We start from the raw sequence: 21,558 nt of genomic DNA, 5'->3' as shown, positions 1-21,558 counted from the left end.
TTATGTTCCTGCAGGGACCACCAGGAACCATTCGATTCGATTCTGAAAGTGTGAGTGAAATCTAGAATCTACTACACAGCTGGATTCAAATACCGGCCATGAAAACAGCTGGTCTGCTAACTAGGGAGTTACATATGGCGGCTAATTTACTGGTCGTTGCAGTTATGGTCGAGTTTCAAACAAACCTCCAGTGATTTGCAAGGGTCTAGAGGTGTGTCACAGCCGGGAAATATGACGATATTTTTATCTTATGGTGATACATTTCATTATTGTGATAGACAATATGCTTTTCTAAGCATCAGAAGGATAGTGTTAGTGCTTTAAGAACACAGATCAACTGCAAGTTTCATTACCAGCAGTGTAATTAGATGAAGAGCAGCAGATGTTGAATAAAAATTACTGTACTCATCGTGTTTAAGAAGCTGTCGCTATTGGCGTATTTAGTCTGTGATTGCATTTATCGTGAAAAATGTCTTTAAACATCGTGATCTAATATTTTTACCATATCGCCCAGCCCGAGTTACATGTTTATACTTAATGTTAAACTATTCAATTACACCACAATGCAGAATTCTGTTCATATTATGAATATTACACTCATTTTTCTTGTCGAACTAATTATTGTGTATTGAGTTGCAGCGGTATACCTCATTTACATTTAAAGCATTTAGCAGACGCTCTCCTCCAGAGCGATTCACAAAAGTGCTTCACAGTTGAAATACCTTAGCGAGTTTGTATTGGCTACAACCCAAAAGATCTCTAAGCTTAGATCCTACTAAATACTGAAGCCAGTATGGAGACCTAGATACACCATTGTCAACGTTCAGGACACTCTGTGGTACTCTTGAAAGAGGTGGGTCTTCAGTCTGTGGTTGAAGACACCTCTAAAGATACTGAGCTGTCCAAGGAGCTATTAGCCAGCGTTTATGACAGAATTGGCAGTAAGTGTTCTCCTCCAAGCATGTTGAGCTGCTTAATGATGCTTAGACAGTGATGATCCTTCATCCTCAAAGCGCTGGAGGTTTCCAGTCATGGGGCAGTCCTGGCTAATGAGTGCAACCGAACGGAGAATCCCACCAATTACTTATGTTCAGAGTTTAATAATCAAATAATCAAAACAAAAGATCAATTATAAGAGGGATCTCATACCATAACAACCCTAATTGAATCACGACATCTTCAAGCATTGCGAGATATTTTGCTCAAAGGTTTTACCTTTACATTACGTTTCCCCGTGTTCAGCCAGTTTTTTTTATCTGGGGTGTCATTCTCAAACTGATATATGGGGCCTCTGTGTGTAAGCTGACCTTAGGACCCCTCACTGGGGCACAGTTCATATCTTTCAAACTCGAAGATCAGCAAAAGAGCCGCATAGGCGCAGGGAGCATGTGGCATACGTGTGTTTAGGGGTGGAAGAGTGTGTGTCTGTGTGTGTGGGTGGTTGTGTGACCTTTCTTTGTCCTGTCAGCCCTCTTTCAAAGATCCCGCAGCAATGTGGGACCATCTCCGTCCCCAGAGGAACACATGCATAGCCTCGTCAGCTCACACAACCTTTAGCCACAATGAGCCACACACTGTGTTTAAACTGCAGTCTTCAGTCCTCTCTCACACACACAAAAACCACAAACACACACATACCACATTTGACTTCAACAACCCCCTCTTCACTCTTATGGGAATTTAAACATTACTACAATGACAAACAGGCCCTGCAGATCACAAATGCTGCACAAACAAGCCATTTATCTTTACTTACACAGAAAGGAATCTCCAGGGTTTATGATACGATACCATCGTGATATTTAAGATACTATATAATTTAACATGATAAAATGTCAAACCCTAGCAGGAACTAGATTCACCTGGATTAACACATCAGCAAGTACTGACTTCTAAGGGGTTAAAATGCAGTAAAAATGCAGGAGTAGTATAGTAGTAGAGGTGGGCGATGTGACAAGATTTTATCGTATCATGATCAAATTTATTATCACGATACACAATCAACTTTTTCTGAGCAAATTGTGGACACTGTCCATGCTTAAACAACACTGACCAACTGCATTATAAAGCGTTTGATTAGCCCAGTTTAATTAGACTAAGTGCAGCACATTTTGAATAAATATCACTGTCCTGAAAATGATATATAATTTTTATAATCGGCTGTCAAAATATCGTGATAAATCACCCAGCCCTACATCAAAGTCCACAGTCCTGTAGATGTCCTGTTTTTCAAAAGAGTCGATCCAATACATTGTGAAAATGTCTTTATTGTCTTTAACATTACAATACAATATTTTTACCAAATCACCCAGTCCTACATTCGAGTCCTGTAGGGTAAGGCTGCACAATATATCGATTCAGCATCGCCACTGCAATGCGTGCATGTCCAATCATACACGTTCTGCAGTTCTGGAGTACAACCCAAAAAGACACCAACTACCAGCGTGAAATATCGGCTCATAACGATATTAATCCAGATATAACCAGATCACTGTAAATCCTCACATAACACACACTCATACATGCATACGAGTGTGTAAGGTGTGGTGCCTCTGACAGATTACAGGTTTGAAGCACTGAATTGGGTAAAAAAATAAAAAAGACACAGCCTGAGGATCCAAAACAGCAGCTATGTTTATATAACTACACTGTATGGACAAAAGTATTGGGACACCCGCTTAATCAGTGTTCCTTCTGAAATCAGGGGTATTAAAAAGAGTTTCGCCTGCTTTTGTTGGAGTAACTGTCACTACTGTCCAGGGTAGAAGGCTTTCTACTAGATTTTAGAGTAGCATTGCTGTAAGGATTTGATTGCATTCAGCGCCAAGAGCATTTGTGAGGTCAGGATTTTGGATGATTACCCCTCCACCTCATCCCGAACTCCCAAACTCACCCCAAAAGTATTGGATGGCGCACCGACCAGCATTCAACAGAACACAGATGTGTGTGTGTGTGCATTTGCACATCTGTGTCAGCAATGGGTGCAACATAAAGTAGTTGAAAGCACTCATTAAAAGGGGTGTCCACAAGCTCTTTCCTGTCCTTCTGTTGCTCTTTCCCTTCTAAAAAAAAATTGTCCAGTCGTTATGCTCCTAATGCAGATGACGCAAATGTGTCCTAGAGATTAGGATTAGTCTGCTCCGTCATGCACACACGCACATTCATACACACATTAATACACTCTCTCTCTCTCTCTCTCTCACAGACACACACACACTCAGTCACACCTGGTGACGAGATGAAACAGCTGCTACCGGAAGCCAGTAACTTCAATTCAACAACTCAAAGCAGGCCAGAGCAAAGAAGGACCTATCCATTCGGAGATGTGCAAATTAATAAACTGTGGGACATTCATGTGTCACACACTGTGGGTATGTGTGTGTATCTATGCGTGTGTGTGTGTATCAGGAAGTAGCATTATTCAGAGACCCTCCGGGGCAGAGGGGGGGTCTTTTCACCACGCTATGCTGAAGCCCTTTATTAACAGGGTGTGTGTGCACGTGTTCTTTGGGTCTTCATAAAAGGGCAAGTTGTCTTGGAATGTGTGCATGTGTGCGACCGAGTGCGAGAGTGTGTGTGTGACAGTGTGTGTGTGTGTGTGTGTGTGTGTGTGTGTCACTCGACCTTAAGTCTGTTTTGGGTCTAAAAACAGAGCAGGATGTCTTTAGTGTAAACTCGAGCGTCTCGCCCTCCTCGCTGCTCTTCACAGGGCTCGTTTAGCAAAGCCTCTTCTGAGCGCAGTCAGGCGGAAACGTCCGCCCCGCACGGCCACAACCCACTCCTGAGAACAAACTGCACACACTCGCACTCTCATCACTGAAGCACAGAGCAAGACAAAGATAGAAAGGGAGAGAGGACACAACCTCTACTTTCAGGTCGGCACGTAATCTCACCCTTCTCAACAATGGCGCTTGTGTAACCTCACAGGCTCTACGTAACCCCCAACATCTCAGTTTAATGAGAGAAGCCATGTATTTCCACAGCACACAGTTTAGGATTGTAATAATAGAAAAGGTTCGGTTATCTTGCCACCCCTCACCCCGATCCGAGGCTCTGTGGATTCTGATCTGATCTTAGTGTCTGTATAATTAATGCAGCCCCACAGTTTAGATTAAATAAGCTGCTGATTAATGGCTTCAGTAAAATCCCTGTATTTTAGTATCAGTTTCTATAAATCAGACATTCTGATTTAGTTTAGTCGAGACTTTTCTTAAAACGACTGTTTTATAGTTTAATATATAATTATAATCCAGTCTGACTCTCCTCCCTGACCGATCAGCTCATAACACTGCAGTCAGGTCACTTACTGTGTGTGTAAGGTATGTAGTGGCACGAACTCTGGACTGATATCTGTGGTTGTTGGTCTACTGGTGTGTAATAACTGGTTTATAGTGGGTGAATGTGCTGTGTGTGATTTGGGTTTCTAAAGCGTGTGTGTGTTAGCATTAGCGTTAGCCTCCACTCGGTTCTGACAGTTTATAAAGGGTCAGATATTATGGCCTGTTTTCATGTTCCACTGTAAAATAGCTCCACACTGCGTCTGAGAGCGTCCGCATTGCTACCTGTGGCTGAAAATAATGTCCGTGAATGGCGCTTTGAGGATACCAGATGGAAATGACTCGGAAATGGATTTGAATTTAATAAGCCAACACAGGATCCATTAAAATATGCCCGGATCCGCACCAATCTTGATCCACTGGATCGTATCGGGACATCTCTGAAATGGAAAGCTTTTGAATTTGAAACAAGTGTACCTCTCTGAAAAACGTCTAATACAGAAAATGACATACAATACACACTTCAACTTTTTGAGGCTTGCTAAACTGGGACAGACGATCCAAAGCAAGACAGAACTTTAGTTGGGGCAGCCGAGTGGCGCAGCTGTCTAAGCGCTGGCCCGATCATCAGGAGATATCCCTGTGAAGCCACAGCCATCTGTGACCAAAAGCCCCAAAAAGCAGAACTGGCCTCGCTTCCCTCTCTCCCGCCCACATCACTTGATGCTAGCCAGCACAGGCGGCTGTTACCTGATGATGGAACAGTTAGCATTTTCCATTAAGGCAGTTTGAAAAGACAATGGCTTTTTTTTGGCTGGCTTTATGCAGTTCGGAAGAATCATGCACTGGAAACATCATGTGACTGGGGAAGTCTTGGGTAATGGGTGGGAACTAGACATGCTCTTCTAATCAAATCATATTCTTTTGCAAAGACATCATTATTGTTATTAAATGGCAAGAAAATATTAAATCCTTTTTATATACATATATATACATATTATTTATTTCATTTATTGGCTTGTTTGTTTTTCTTTTGCATCAAAACACACCGGATACAACACCACCGCAATTCTGCTATGTTGTTCGCACCACAAAAGCTGCTGTTGGAGGTTTTAGCACAGCGCATTACGAAGCAAAAAAACAACTAGTCTTTTTGATGTTTGCCAGAAAGCTGCAGTTTTTGGAACACAGACCATCCATCAGCTTGGTTGTCGCCATGATAAAGCCACAGAACAGTGCTGATTTTATGTTATTAGCAAAAGTTTGCAAATATTAAACATGAGGTTCCGAAAATAAATGGAAAAGTTCTGTTTGGTGTGCAAGATCTTATCAATTCTACACATATTTAAATGAATCTATTGGTCAGTGCGTAAAAGACCTTGAGACAGGTATGACCGTTTGCAGTCTTTTGTAAATCTTTTTTTAATAAAAAAAAATGCAGTTTAATTCAATTCATTTCCATTCAAACTTATTTACACGCAGCTTTACAGAGATCCGGGTTCGAGCCTCTTTTGAGCAAGCCAAAGTGACAAGTACTGATGATTATACTGATGCTTAACACAATGCAATATTTCACAATATTATAATCATAACATTGAATTGCTCACCCCAATACTTAAATGTTTGCCTCTGTTACCACACAAAAGCATAAAATCTACAACCAGATCAACAAGATCTACAACAGGCTCTCTCTTAATCAACATATACGAATGCACTTTGTAAAACGGTCAGTTTTTGTCACTGCTACGATAAGCCACTGAATGAGGTTCTCTGAGAAAAGTCAGAGTACTGTTCTGTGTACTGCACCCACGCTCCACACAGCCTTTCAACATCTAACTCCAGCCAGGACGCCTACATTATAAAAAGGCCGTCTGGGCTATTATTTAATAGCCAACAGTGACCACACCGACTTCTTCTAAACTATCGTTTTCTGTTTCTATGCATCACTATTGTGGTTTTTCCCCTCGAGACGGCTCAAAATAGGTCACGGTCGAGGCAGACAGGTAGTGAACAGACGTTATGGGCTGTTCTTTCATTGGTCTTCCTGTGCTGCAATTCTACAGAGACTGCAGTGGGCCCTGTTTTGACTGCCACTGTGGTGCCAGAAGCAGAAAACAATCAGCCCGTGTGACGGTAGAGCATGAGTTTGCTGTTGCCAAGGGAGAGATCTTTGAGCCTGATATTCTGGCTTAGAGATGACACTTGATAGCATCTCTCTGAAGTTTCAAAGTAGGAGTTATTGTTTAGTTCATTAAAGCTTGGTCACATGGGAGATTATGGTGATGGGAATGAAGCGATCTCTTTCCATGTAACTGAAAACAGATACAGCTCGGAGGGCTCGGCCACAATGTAAAAGGCAACAGAGCCGACTTAAAAAGGTTGCTCACCTGTTAGAAAGGTGCCATGTTTTTTTATTGACTATTAGCAGGAAGGGAATAAAGTCCTTTTAAAGCATCTTGTATTACACTGTAATTTGCTTGCCTTGCAAATAATCAGACTTTTTGGCCGTTGGCTTGCTCACTGGGGGGGAATCTTAGAGTTATCATATCTTATTGTTATTAATTTTATTTCTGTCTTTTACTAAGTACTGATTGTGTAAAGCTGCTTTGTGACAATAACAGTTGTAAAAGTACTAAACAAATACATTTGACTTGTCTTGCCTTTTTTACATTTATTTAGTTTTCCGGTACTGCCAATTAACCCACCCCTTCGTAACTCCCCCTAGCACTAGCAATGCTGAATCCAGACACTAGAAGGATAAGAGCTTAACACGCATCCCCTCTGATACATGTGAATTGAGCCATCCCTTCTATTCATACTGCCACCGATGTGGCATCACCAGAAAGCTGATACGCTTGGAGGAAAGTGCTGGGTCCCCAGGTCCACCATCAGCCAACAGATCCCTGTGCCGTCCAACATCACTTTATCCACCTGGAGAAACCTTATGTCACAGGCTAATGTTAAACTGGGATTTCTTCAGCTTTCCACTGTGTTCTTCTGCATCTTTAGCTAACTGACCTGTGATCGAGCACTTGCCACAGTGCATGTGCATGTATGAACTGGCTGGGCCCCACGGTTCAGGTACCACCTGCATCCTCTCTGCAGACGGCCTAAAGCCACAGAGCTCTCCTGTTGCAGTCCTTCACTCTTTGGGGAAGTAAAGAACATTACTGTTGAAGGAGCAGAATGCCACACTGCAGCTTTTAGGCGTGGTGACCATTTTCCAATTTGGCGGCAGCAATACGATTAGGTTCGTTTTCACCCAAAAGGGGGTGTGGTCGTTTAGAGGACAGTGCGGTGACGTGTGGTTGCGCTCATGTGTTAAAGTAAAAAGTCCCCCCTTTCTAAATAAAGCCAGTCTCATAACAGAGCTACTGCCAAAAGCACAAAAAAACACATCTCTCATATTAGAATCCAAACCGCTGAGGAACATCACAGCAGTCATAATCGAGAAATGGCTCTCTGAATGGTCCTTGAGTGGTTTAGCCATCAGCATAATGGTCATTTTCCTTCCCATGCCACACTATTGATCACACTATTGATTTCTCTGAGAATGAGAAAGTCCATTCATACACAGACCCGAGAGGTCACACAGAAGCCCGTCTACATATAGTAGAGGCTAATTAACGCACTGCAGCGATAACAGCACCATTACCTTGACTAATCTTACCAAGAAACTGTTCTTCATGAATGGGTTAATAGAAATTTAATACCAAATAAAATCTTCCTATTTCAACACAGTTGAGATTCAAGGAGGAGATCTGATCAGACAAAAATTCCATTGATCTGGCTTGAGTCAATGTTACAGACAGGCTTCTCTCTACACACAAGTACAAAGGACACTGGGCAATAGCAACACTACAGTAAGAGCTCACTCTCGCAGCTAGCGGAGCGTGCTAACATCTGTCACTACAGACGCCATATGACCACCAGCCTCCTCCCTCCCAGCTAAGGCCAGGACTACCGCGGACAGCAGGCCGTCATATGGTGGCCGCTCCAGCATGGGCGGTTTCTTTGGCTCAGCTGGCCGATGACTCTTCAGGGGGCTTTGGCTAATTCCATTATTGCCACCTATGCTTCACTTTACCAATGAAGGTGAGCGAGGAAAGATCAAGGGAAGAGTCCCAGCAGGTAGACAGGCAGGCGGACTGATTAAATGGAGGACAGTTGGACGGCACAGGTGGTGGAAAGAGTAAGCTTCGAGTGCCAACATGCTGTTGTCCTTGTCTGGCGCTGGCTCCCCCGATGTCTCCTGATGCCCAGAGTAGTGCTGCCAGGACGCTTTGCGTGGTCCCAATGGTGGCAGGGAAAAGTGAGAGATGCAGGGGTGCACTGTGGGTCGGTGGCCTATATATTATTCATTAAAAATGTCATTATTATCTGTAGAATATTGGAATTGGAGCCAAAAATTGCAATCAATAATTCAGCTCCCTATTTTTGGCTCAGCTTATGCTCACACCACTAATGCCGGTCCAAATAGAGCATCTTTGATAACACCACTATCCCACGCATGGAAGACTGGGGATTTGATTCTCCATCCAGGCAGGAATGCTGGTTTTTGGGTGAGTCTCCGAACACTACCTTTACTCACTATTGTAGTGTCTACTATATACTGTAAACTCTGGACACAACACATGAGGTTTCAGGTGTTATTTTAAGATGCAAACAAATACACACTGATCAGCCATAACATTAGCACCACTGACAGGGGAAGTGAAAAACTGTCAAGGGGTGGGATACATTAGGTAGTAAGTGAACCGTCCGTATTAGATGATGATGAAGACCAAGAAAAATGGTCAAGTATAGGAGTCACTTTGACAAGAAGCTAACTGTGATGTTTTAGGTGACTGGGTCAGAACATCTCCAAAATATCAGGCAGGTCTTATGGTTTTTTTCTGGTATGCAGTGGTCAGTACTTACCCAAAGTGGACAAAGAAAGGACAACCAATGAAAAGGCGAAAGGGTCATGGACATCTAAGGCTCACTGATGCTCATCCACCCACCTCATGACTTCCAGGATTTTAAGGATCTGCTGTTAGTGTTCATTTTGTTAGAACACCTTCAGAGGTCTTGTGGAGTCCATGCCTCAAATGGTCAAATCTGGTTTGGTGATACAAAATGGACCTACTCATGGTATACTCAGGCATGTGGTGCTAATGTTACGGCTGACCGGTGTGTATATAACATATATATTTCTAGCTATATCTAATTCTAGCTTCTTGTTAGAGGTCCACAAATTCCAGATCCCTTCATCCCTATAAGAAAGAAAAGACCCTCTTTCTCCTTCCCGTTATTCTATATGGCGCACTATAGCTTATAGGTTCCGTCCATAAACTCTTTGCCCGGAGAGAGGTGGGATTTAATTGAATAGCATGCAGTACAGTACCTGCATCTGCCACCCTCTTCATCATGCAACCTACTTTGTTAGATTGCAATACCATGTAACCATAACTCAGTAGCTGAGTAGTGCATGTACACACAAGTGCTGCACAGTGCCGGAGTTGGCACGCAGTCAAACACAAAAACACACACGTAGCCTTTTTTCTTGAGTAAAACCAACATAGGCAACATGTTTGCCTTAGCCTGTAATGCTAAAACTGTTTATCGTTTTAGCTGTTTACTCTCGCAAATTTCCCTGCAGCAATCAAATAGAGATTTCATCACCTGGCACGCAGTGTGCTAGCCTGTCTTTCTTTGTTATCCAATCAATTAACTGTGCAGCAAAATGAACGAGCTCAAACCCTACAATCCCACATTGAGCCTGCCTACATCTCCCAGAGGGCCGCTCAGCAGCCGATCCCAGAGAGGGGCCTACAGGATGGGATTACGCCCATTATAAAGATCTAAAGAAAGCGCTACATGCAGGGCAGTGGTGTACTGGCGGGTCTGTGGGAAAGTGGAGGGCTGTTCTGTACTGTGAGTGTAACTTAAAAACCCAGCATAATAGCCAGCTAAATAAACACTGGCACAGACAGAGCAAAGGCTGCAGGCATTCGGGAACATTATGGATAGTGGGGGTAGGACTTAAGTGTGCATATATATATATATATATATATATATATATATATACACACACACACACACACACACACACACACACACATATATACATATACACACACACACACACACACACACATACACACACACGTGTAGAATACCCTTAATTTTTTCAGTAGTCCCCAGTATCACAGTATCTATACATAGTATCTCACCATCTTTATATAATATATATTTGAAGAATGGTGAAGCTTTGAGGTCACATGGTTACAGATCATACTCTGACTTCTGATGTAAGCCTTTACTCCACCATGTTCAGCCGCTTAGTAAATCAGCATCAGAGCCACAAAGGCATCCTATTCTGTCTCAGCAGAGCAAATTCTGGGTCACTTCTTAGACACAGCCCCCTCTCTCACACAGGGGCTAAGACACAGGTCCTGCACAGGAAATTGAGGAGGCTTCCACCAGGCTTGTGCTTTAAATGCTGCCAAAGCACGGACACACACTGGACGCAATACATAAACATGAGCGGACAACGTGTGGACTGGTCTTCAAAGACTTAGGTGCAGGTTAGAGCAGGAAACAATTTATGGAAATGCACAATCTAGAAAAAGAACAAACATAAGCGCAGAACTAAGCGCGTTCACACACTCATATACACACACACACACACACACACACACACACTAACAAAATCACATGCTAACATGGAAGAAGCCTCAGCAAACTCCCAGTGGCTGGGATTAGTTACCTCCTCCTCGCTGCCTTACCCAAGGTCAGATTGACAGAGAGCTGCAGTAAGGCGTGGCAGTGTGTGAATGTATGTGCGAGTGTGTGTGCAAGCGATAGTGCATGTGACAGAGAAACAAGCACACAAAAAGGCACACCAGCCAATCCTGAGGCAACAGAGCAATGCACATACAATAATGCAGATACTGTTCAGATAATGATAGATAATGTTCATGTCAACTATCAGAATGAGGGGGGGGTGTTCTGGGGTCATCTGGGGGTTTTCTTTAGCACAACAGTCTCTAGAGTTACTCAGAATGGTAATAAATCTGGTAAAAAATAAAGAAAAATAATAAAATAAATTAATAAAAAAAACATCCTACAGAGGGAAATGCTTTGTTGATGAGGTCAACAGGGAATGGTCAGAGCTGACAGAAAGGCTATAGTAAAACACAGATAACCACTTTACAATTGTGATGGGATGAAATGTCCAACTAGGGCTGGGTGGTATGACCAAAAATGTAAATCATGATATTTTTTAAGAAGAAAAAGAAGCATTTTATTCATTTTTGCGAGTAAAATTGGCTAAAAGTGACTAAAATCCTATTAGAAAAAACAGGCCTGTCTTTATAGTTTAACAGTGGCTTCCTTAACTACTAACACACATATTTAATAATAAAAGTGTCAAAGTTCATGATGCAGACCTTAGAAAGTTTAGATCTCAGAAAGCCTTTAGCTTCTTAACATTACTGTAGCGTGTTCAGAAAGTGCTTGGCACCCTGCAAGTATGTATATGTGCGTGGAAGCCCAGTAAGAAGGGAAAAATGAGGCAATGAGTGGAAAAGGGGGAGCAGAATTCCTTAATTATGGAAGCATAAATCTCCAAATCTGCATATTCTCAAAAGAAGCTTAAACATACTGCTCAAAACTGCTTCCCTGTCCTTTAAAAGGACATTAAGGTTAATCAGTTTTCCTGTGCAGATTAACCTCAAGTCATCACACGTTCCCATGCATTAAGAAATACACCACAGACAGACGGTAATTAACCTCAGTGCTACGCTCATCTTTCACTAAATGCCTCTATATGGGCAATCTGACGCTCAGCATTTCCCCATTACCCTGCTTAGGTTGGCTGGGTGTGCATGGGCACGCTGTGAGCTGTGGCCCAGGATGACCCCCTCGGAGGCAGCAGGAGAGAAAGAGAGAGAGAAAGAGGAGACATCCTGTTTGATTCACAGCGCCTTGAGCTCCTCCCTGGGGATCACCCTGCCAGATTAGCTAAATGCCATCTCTGTGGATGCAGCGGAGTTAAGAATTTAGCGTGCGCATGAGTGACTGACTGTGTGGAGAAGGGAGTTTAAATGTGTCGGTGTGAGACAAAGAAAGAGTGACACACACACACACACAGAAAAGTCCATGAACGTCACGTCTGTCACAGCAGCTCAAGGTGAGAAATGGAAATGTGATCCACATTCAGTGCAAATGGGCAGAAGAAGAGAGCCCAGGCAGTCCAAGCTAAACACAATGCATCCAGGAATCCAATGACCCGGCTTTAAAATGGAAGAGACACTGACTCCATTAGCGTCTCAATACACTCTTAAACCCCCCAGCTGCTGAATCCACTCTATAGTGCTTATAGAGCCTGCACTAATGATTTACGAATGTTGGCACGTTTGTGTTAAAATACTGCCTTCAGTCCTGTGTGCTGAAGTGCAGATCAGGGCCTTTGCTTTTGTTTGGTTGTCCTCTTGCTTGCAGGGCTGGCACTACTCTGCTACAAGTGCTGGGATAAGTGTGATGTTAGTTGCAGCACACAGTCTACAAGCTTTCTACAACGGCTTTACGTTGGCTTGTTAGCTGTGGACACTTTCAGCTGTGAACCAAATCCATCCATTACCACCACTCTTTCAGGACTACGCTTGTAAAGGTGCATCTTTAACTTGGCAAGAAACTACTTTGCCTTCGTGTCTGTGTTTTCTGAAAATATTGAATGCTATCTGGACACATACATAAAAAAAATAAAAAAAATAAAAATAAAAATAAATAAATAAAATAATATACATCACACCGGAAGTGATGGGAGGACTGGGAATTACCAGGTAATCCAGAGTGGTTTGGCATGTACGGTAGTAGTTTGCAACTGTAGACAGCATGCTATAGAATATTAATTTCCAATAATAATAATACAACTTAGGAAATCTGCATTTTATAAGTCTAAATGTTGCCTAGTGCAGCTTTAGGTAAAACCCTCATTTTAATTTGTCACATCTTCTAAGCCAAAGAAAAATCCTGTATTCATTAAAAAAAACAAATCATCAGCTCTAGCAGCTTTCTGCATTAATTGGCTCTGTTCACACCAGAGCATGCCCATAGGGCAGCACCATGGGGCTGAGCCACCTCTCTTTCCCCTGCAGATCACACAGGTCCGAGCCAGTGCACTGTTTAAGTGTGTAAGCTCCTTAGTACGGAAAGGGCTTAATTACCGGCTGGTCACCCTCATTCCAAAGACCAGCCCTTTGTTATTGTTTACCAGTGAGGCGATACGGAGAGATCTCCGAGCTAAACCAAAGCTACTGAGCCTTGACTGGTCATTCCTGAGGTCACGTGGACCGGGCATTTCTAATCAGCCCTGTACTGTCACGGTTGGGTTGTATGAGGAGCGGAAAATGAGGCTGCGCAGAGCACCATGTCAGTAACTACAGGCCACTCCATTCACCTCATTGTTCCCCATGATCTGGGCAGAGAAAAATAAGGGGGTGCAGGGCGCGGTCAGCGGGGGTCGGCAAGATTTCAAAGAGCTGGAGTGGAAGCGGCCACTGAATGAGTGGCGAGATCGCGGGAGGGGGACTGCATTCGAGGCCTCGCCACTCCGGACTGTCCAGCAGGGAGCCAGAGAGGCCTGTTGGAGCGTGAAGGAAGTAAATGCCTCATGTATGTGTATTTGAATTTTCAATAAGAATAGCCCTCATTGAAATTCCTCGGAGCTTAGCTGGAATTCAGAAGTGGAGGAAGGCAAATTGGGCTCAGTCAGCAAAAACAGTTCAGCGATGAAGAGCCCAAAATGGCCCTTTGGATCAATTATGAGATAATTATGGGAAGAAGAGTCTAGGAAGGGCTTGCATTAAAGGATGAGAGGGGTTTTGAAGGATAGGCACCCACCTCTCATCCCACATTACAATTCAGGGGTTGGCAATATGGGACAAAACATTATGGTGAATATAAATAATAATCAATAATAATGAAATAATGCATTTATAAATATAGTGCAATTTCTCACATCACTTTTCTGCACGCAATTAATCCATGGTTCAAAAGGAACTCCTTTGTGTGAAAGCAAACCAGGGATAATGAGCCCCTCCCCTAAACAAACCAAGAATCGGCCTTAGGTGCGGACTCAGATTCAGGACAAATGTGAAAACCCCCTAAATGACACAGTGTTTCTTAAAGTATTGCGATACTATACTCATGGCATATCGGCCGCCCTAATGCCTTAACTTCCAGCATGGTCAGGATTAAAACCCATGACCTCCCGACAATATAGTAAATTATAATAATTTTTTTATTTTAACTTAATTCTCCTAATTCTCTCACCCACACTCCCATCAAAACACTTAGCATAACAATTTATTGAGATAACTACTACAGTCACATCATACATGCAGTACAAACCCAACTCTGTCAGTCCAGAAAGCACACGCACACACATGACCCACCCACACACTTATACACCACTCAGCTTCCCATTAATATATAATTAGAGGCTGACATGACATAGTAATTCATTGTTTTAATGCCTGCTTCAAGTCTCATCATCTAAGCACATCTATCTGTGGGGCATGTGTGTGTGTTTGAGTGATTGAGTGCGTGTGTGTGTGCATCCATCCCAAAGGGGCCACACCTGGCTCTAGAGTACAGCAGTAAGCCCTTTACTCCTCTACCCATAGGCCACTATGTATGTGGGAGACTGTAACAGCAGTGTCCTTGTCATCCGACACACACAGACACACACAGACACACACAGTCACATCAATACTACACTCACAATTTACAAAATGTTCCTATTTGTCTGTCTCCAACAAGGGCTAAATGTTTATTTTTCCTCTGCCGCCCTTTTGACACTCAAGGAGAAAAGAGACACTTCCTGCTTTCTCTCTCACACTCTCTCTCTCGCTCTCTCTCTCTCTCGCTCGCTCCTTCCCTCCCCCCACTTCCCCTTTTCATCTCAAACACAGCTACTCTTTTCATCCAACCAGGCAACGGAGCCCAAAAGGACAGCATCTAATTAACTGAGGAGGACATCGTCAATTGACTCCCTCTCTTTCTCTCCATCCCCGGCTGGCTCGCTCGCTCGCTCGCCCGCCCGCCCGTATCTCTCCTCCTCCTCACTGTCGTTTCATTGCAAGTATTGAGGACAGAGGAGGTGGTTGTGGATGGCCTCAAAAGAAAAAGAGAGCCTGAGGCCAATCCGAGCTGCTGGCCAGCTACAGCTTGTGGTGTGCATAGCTGGCCACTGGGTATCGTAGTCAGACAATGTTTTTTCGCCTATTAAAAAAGACCTGCGAGGCGACTGTAGGTTGCGGGAAAGCAGATTAGTGTCATAAGTAGAACACGGAAGCATAGCCTTGACCTCTCTGACCTTCATTTCCTGAGCAGTGCATTGTACTCCCTGAAAATGACACAGTGCTATGAAGTAGTGCTGCTGGCTGGGATTCAATACCGAATACAAAAGGATGAAGGGCTTCTATTGAAGACGCTTGAGGTTTCCTTTGAGAGAAATAAGTCTAACATAGAGTTAGAGAGGCGGCATATATATACATCATTTGTAGCCTTTATTGGCCACTGGGATGCCAACATTACATCAATAACACAGAGGGCTTCAATATGCAAACTAGCCTGTAATCACTGCATTGTTTGTTTGTGCGCTGTGAGCTAATCTAATCTAATGTGGAAGTTCGGATGAACCAAGACATAAGCATTCCTTAAAAAGCAAAAATCAGTTTGCTAGAAAAACAAAATTAACGTATCTTTAACTGTATAACATTGGATTCACTTCACTCACAAGTTGTCATTATCAAAATAGGCAGCAATTGAATCACAATGTGAAATTCCATACATTTCATGCAGCCTTACCCTAACCTACTTTACAGACATAACTCAAACACCACAACTTAAGGATAACCACAATCAATCATCAGAAACTAGGCCTTCAAAGACAAGCTAGGGCACAATGTAATTACTGAAAGCGCAATGCAGTGATAATCATGCACCCAAAAATGTTGCCAAGGGCAGATCATTATTTTATAAGCTCAATAATCCACGCCCCCACCCACCCCGGTCCTGAAAGAACCATTCCCTGCCTTGCACATTTCAGTGTGTGCCCTGAACCAGCTAATCAATAAATTAACAAGATCTTCCTATCTTCCTTGACTGCATCTGAAAAGCAGGCCTACTCGAGCAGCATACAACAGCAGCAAGGTGCAGAGTCATGTCTGAATCAATACTTTTTTCTTGTGAAATCCGAGTATCAGACCGATACCGATAGTTAGTATCAGATCGGTGCACCCCAATCATTACATCATAGGCAAAAATGAAGCTGCTGAATTTTCCTGCACTTTAACGTTAAGACGCACGGTTGGCCCTCACCCTGTGACTCTGTGTCTCTGAAGCAATGCCAACACATGCTGAGGTTTTGGGGACGACTGCAGCTGTCAATCAGAAAGGGCAGGCTCCGCCCATCCTGCCACCAGCACTGAGAAGACGATTCAAAATGTTACAGCAACAAGAAGCAGCTCAAAGGAGTGCCTCTTGCCTGCGTGGCTGAGAGGAAGTCATTCTGTTTGCACACACTAATGAAGCTTCAAAAGGCAACAGGCTGGGCCACAAGCTAGAACTAAACCATTGCACGCCTCATTAAAACCCTAACCCCCATGAAAATGGACCAAAATGCTTTGGACCAGCTTTGAGTGGCTAAATGAATCTTCCGATTTTCAAAACTTCATTTTCATATGGTTTGGCACGGCCTTGAGGATGAGTTCCTGCATCTGCATCTGTTCACCAGGTCTAAAAAAAGCAGATTTGTCACAAGTGGGGCAGAGCCCATGTGTTCAGCTGCACAATTACGCAAGCAATGCAGCACAGAGTTCATAAAACCAAGGTGGAGGACAGACACCTTTGCGGCAAACTCCCTGCAGTCTGCTGATCCACTGAGTCAAGATCTTGGTTTGGATCAAACTGGTTTTAGATCCAGTGCAAAGATAAGGAATGGTCATGGTTATGCTTCCTGGGGGTCAGAATGGCCCCAACATGTGATTCCAATGAGAAGGAAATAAAGAGCATGTCCGTGAAGCCACCATGAAGCTCTTAATCAAGAAGAGATCTTAACAAGCCCAAATCGTTCACGCTTCACCCCTGCAGCCCTGAGGAAGGAGGCCATTCCCATAAACAGGGCTATTATGAGGCTGGTTCCCACACAGTTCACCTCTTAAAACCAGCTACACCAACCCCCCAAAAAACCCCACACATTCTCAGTCTGGCCCAAGCGGAGTTCAAACAACATCAGAAGGAAGCAGACTGGACATGTAAACAGGACATACATTTTTCAAAAGTGACGGCCTCCTGCCTTCAGCGCTGAAACGTCGCTGTGGCATCGCTCAAATTGTGCCGTTTGGCAGCGATTAGGCCTAAATCTGTGTCAAAGCAAGAGAACGTATTTTTAGCAGCATATGATTATGAATTCCAGACAATTCCCAAAAGAACGCACCAGATACGGGTTATCTCCAGCCTCCAGAGGCATTTTTGAAAGAAGCCTCATATGGCAGACCCGAAGTCTGAGCTTTACAGATAAATGTCTCATATCGGAGAATCATCTGCAGCTCCATCTAAACAGGCTTTCTCCTCGCTTCTAATTATAACACCAGTGACTCAACACCTTGTGAAGAACTTCAAATTGGGTGGGTGGGTGGAGGGAGGGTTCAGAAAAAGATGGCCTGCAGATGACACAGGCCCAGGGGAGATAACTCACATATACAGAACCAGCTCCCACCCAATGGAGGAGAAGAAAAATCAATCTTTCAGTGATGACAGGCATTAACAGTGATTACGGAAGAGCAGGAAAAGGAGGGGGAGCAGGGAGAAAAGAAAATGGGGGGGGGGGGGGGGTGAGAGTAAACGCTCAATTTGACAAGATGTGGGAACCAAGTTTAAAGGCTTACTGTATAGACCTAATCCTGACCATCGTAATGTTCTATCTACCACTATAAATGAGCACCTACACAAATACAACTGACATACACCAAATCATCACTCACTGCCCTCTGCAGTTCTATAGCTCCAGACTGTATCCATCTGTTTCTCTGCACACTGTGTCAGCCTCCTTTCACCCAATTCTTCAATGCTCAGGACCCCACAGGGCCGACCACCACAGAGCAGCTATTATCTGGGTGGTGGGTCATTCTCAGCACTGCAGTGACACTGACTGACATGGTGGTGGCGAGTGTGTGTGTGTTAGCAGTGTGTGTTGTGCTGGTATGAGCGGATCAGACACAGCAGTGCTGCTGGAGTGCTTAAACACCTCACCTCAGCGTCACTGCTGGACTAAGAATAGTCCAGAAATATCCAGCCAACAGCATCCTGGGGGAGCATCCCATGACCGCTGATGAAGGACTAGAGGATGACCAACACAAATAATCTTTAAACAAACGTTTACATCTACAAAGTGGACCAACTAGGTAGGAGTGTCTAACAGAGTGGACACTCCAGCACAGGTGTCTGTGAGCTGCCTAGTTATGATGCACTGGAGGCAGGTGGTGGCTGACTTCACATTTATGGGCTTGTGCTCACCCGAGCTCCGGGCTATTGATGACAGGGTTGTGGGTTCGATACCCAGGCTTGGCAAGCTGCCACTGTTGGGCCCTTGAGCAAGGCCCTTCACCCTCTCAGCTCCACGGGTGCTGGAGTTGGCTGCCCACTGCTCCGGGTGTGCTCACTGCCCCTAGTTCACTAGTGTGTGTGTGTGTGTGTGTGTGTGTGTGTGTGTGTGTGTGTGTTTGTGTTCAGTACAGTGACAAATCCTTGCACCTTTACTTTTTAGTGTCGGGAGCATTGCAAGTGAAGGGGGAGTTCTAGTAAGTGGGTGGATTTAATTAGCTCTGCTAAATTGGGGAGAGAATTGGGTAAAAATGAATATTTTTAATATTCTAACATGCCATCTCTAATCGTGATACAACTTAATAAAATATCTTCAAGTATCGTGATAATTCTGCTAAATCGCCCACCCCCAGCCTTTCCCCTGTCCAGATCATATCCAGCGATGTGTGTTCCCGACGATGTGCGAACCTTGCAAAGCAGAACTGGCAATCCTGCAGCTCATGCGTCCTACTCCTCGTGCCCACGCAACCCTGCCAGAATAGCCGTCCCCAAGGTGCCCACACGAGGTGCACGGAGTGCCAGACAGACGTGTTCTCGGATGACGTAAACCGTTAAACTGGCAGCACTGCCGCCTTTGTGGTGCCTAGAGGACCACGTGAGCCCCACTTCATTCATGGACGCAGCAGCACCCTCCCATCTGCAGGTATGACCTCCACGGCGTGCAGAAGCTCACCAATGCAGCTGAATGCAGAAGCACGCACCTGCAGCCTCGCTGCCTAATACGAAGCCCATCAGCCCTCAGGCTGGGCTGTTCAGCCCTGTTCAGCATTTCGGCGCGCGGTGCTTCCTCTTTTGTGCAGCAGCGGAGCACAAAGGAAGCCGCAGACGGGGCTCGTAGCCTGGGGAAATGGGGCTGTCTGTCACGCTCGGCTTCAGAGGACTATTACACCTCGTTTCTTGACCACAGACCAAACTAGGGCTGCACCCGCCCCAACCTCCCCCAACCTCCTCCAACCTCCCCCCCATCCTCCCACCATCCTCCATGCATACACACCCCCTCAGGTCAGATCTCAGAAGAGTGGTGGGAGGCAGACAATAGGCAGACCACGTCTAGCTTCAGACTCTGGCTGGTGGCCGTCCTCGATTGCTCTCTCTCTTTCTCTCTCTCTGTCTGTCTCTCTCTCTCTCTCTCTCTGCCCTTCCTCGTTCGACCAGAACCTGCGAGTATGACTGTACGGCTTGCACGCTGAAGGCTCGCACAATGCTCGAAGCAAACCCTGGATCTGCAAGAGTGTTAACACAAAGGACATGACAGCCCATAGCTCACAATGAGAGACAGTGCACAGACAGACAGACAGACAGACAGTGCAGACACATGATTAATTAATTAATTAGTTAGTCAATCAATCAATCAGACACTTAATGTTCTGTTACTCCTAGAAAGTCCACAGCATCTCACACTACTACTGCTACTACTGCCACTTCAACAGTCCTCAGGAGGTCATCCAGAACATCTGGGCTAGAAGTCTGCAGTGAAGGCTGAAGGACACCATGAGGACCATGAAAGCTGTGTGTGGTGTAAAAACCCTGAATATTTGATGGAGGCCTGCCATCAGAATGGGCTGTGCGCGAGCCAAGCGAGACCCACCTCACCTCACCTCACCTCAGCACCGCCCCAGCAACGTCTGGCCTTAAAAAACTCCATTTTTAGGCTTTAATAGCCCTGAGGGACGAGCTAACCCGAAGGAAATGGGCTAATCTCCTTCCTGTCCTTCAGTTCAAACAAAGAGGAACGCGAGCGCGAGCGCGAGGCTGCACCGTTACCTTACCTGAGTCGTAAACAGTAAACGGGGACGCTCGCGCTTACCGTAGAGACACTTTCACACAACAGTCGTTTTGTGCCGCCATGGTTCTCACGGTGGCTCGTCCCTCCTTCGTGAAAGCACTGTCAGTGTCTTGCGTTGCAATATCTGCAGAACCACCGTGCGGTCCAGTCCACCAGCACCCGTCAGTCACGCTGGACCAACAGTCCCAGCAGCTCCAGCCCAGACATGATCGCCCTCCGTCTTCCTGAACACCGCGGCTGACTCTAAAACATGGTCTCTCGTCTGCAGTCCTGCAGTTCCGCTGTGCCCTGTCATATGCGTGTGTGTGTGTGTGAGAGAGAGAGAGAGAGAGAGAGATAGAGAGAGAGCGAGGTGTTATCAGAGCGCGCGCACACACACACACACACAGTCGTGGCTGCGCCTCTTTCTAACGCCGAGTGGGCGTGGCTTCACGCCAGTGATGGACAGCCTCCCGACCACACGCGTCCAACGCTCCCGCCCACTGCACGCCGCAATTAGCCAATCAGGTGAAGCGTAGCCAGGAGGCAGACAGAGTCGAGTTGAACGGCTGTAAACCCAGAGAAGTGGCCCTGTGGAGGAGTGGGGGCAAAGGGCAGAGTTTCAAACACCTCCCGGGCAGAGATTGAGAGGAATGCTGGGGAGGGGAGCAACAAAATAAGAAAAGGGAAATCTGAGAGGTATTAGGCTTGTTTAGGGGTTGTTTACACCCTACACTGATATGCATAGTTATGATAATAACAGTGAATAGGATTATAGTATAAGCAAGGCATCTCAGGGCCCCATTCATACACCTCCACGTGTTCAATAGGGAGCCACATAGGAGAACGCCAACGTACTTC

General features: G+C 44.9%; 1 protein-coding gene across 5 annotated transcripts in view; it reads right to left on the bottom strand.

Annotated features, from left to right (window-relative positions):
* Positions 1 to 21,080, bottom strand: part of kif21b (kinesin family member 21B) — an 85,770-nt gene extending 64,690 nt beyond the window's left edge. For 4 of the 5 annotated variants that reach the window (XM_072665391.1, XM_072665394.1, XM_072665393.1 and 1 more), the window contains exon 1: positions 20,740 to 21,079. In XM_072665391.1, the coding sequence (XP_072521492.1) occupies positions 20,740 to 20,780 (41 nt within the window). In that variant the 5' untranslated portion in view covers positions 20,781 to 21,079. Of the gene's footprint in view, positions 1 to 20,739 lie in introns of all 5 variants that reach the window. The other variant, XM_072665392.1, reaches the window with a different exon arrangement.
* Positions 21,081 to 21,558: the final 478 nt, after the last annotated feature.

The sequence above is a fragment of the Salminus brasiliensis genome, chromosome 21 (assembly GCF_030463535.1).
Source record: "Salminus brasiliensis chromosome 21, fSalBra1.hap2, whole genome shotgun sequence".
NCBI classification, from domain to species: Eukaryota; Metazoa; Chordata; class Actinopteri; order Characiformes; family Bryconidae; genus Salminus; species Salminus brasiliensis.
This window is presented reverse-complemented; position numbering and strand designations above follow the sequence as displayed.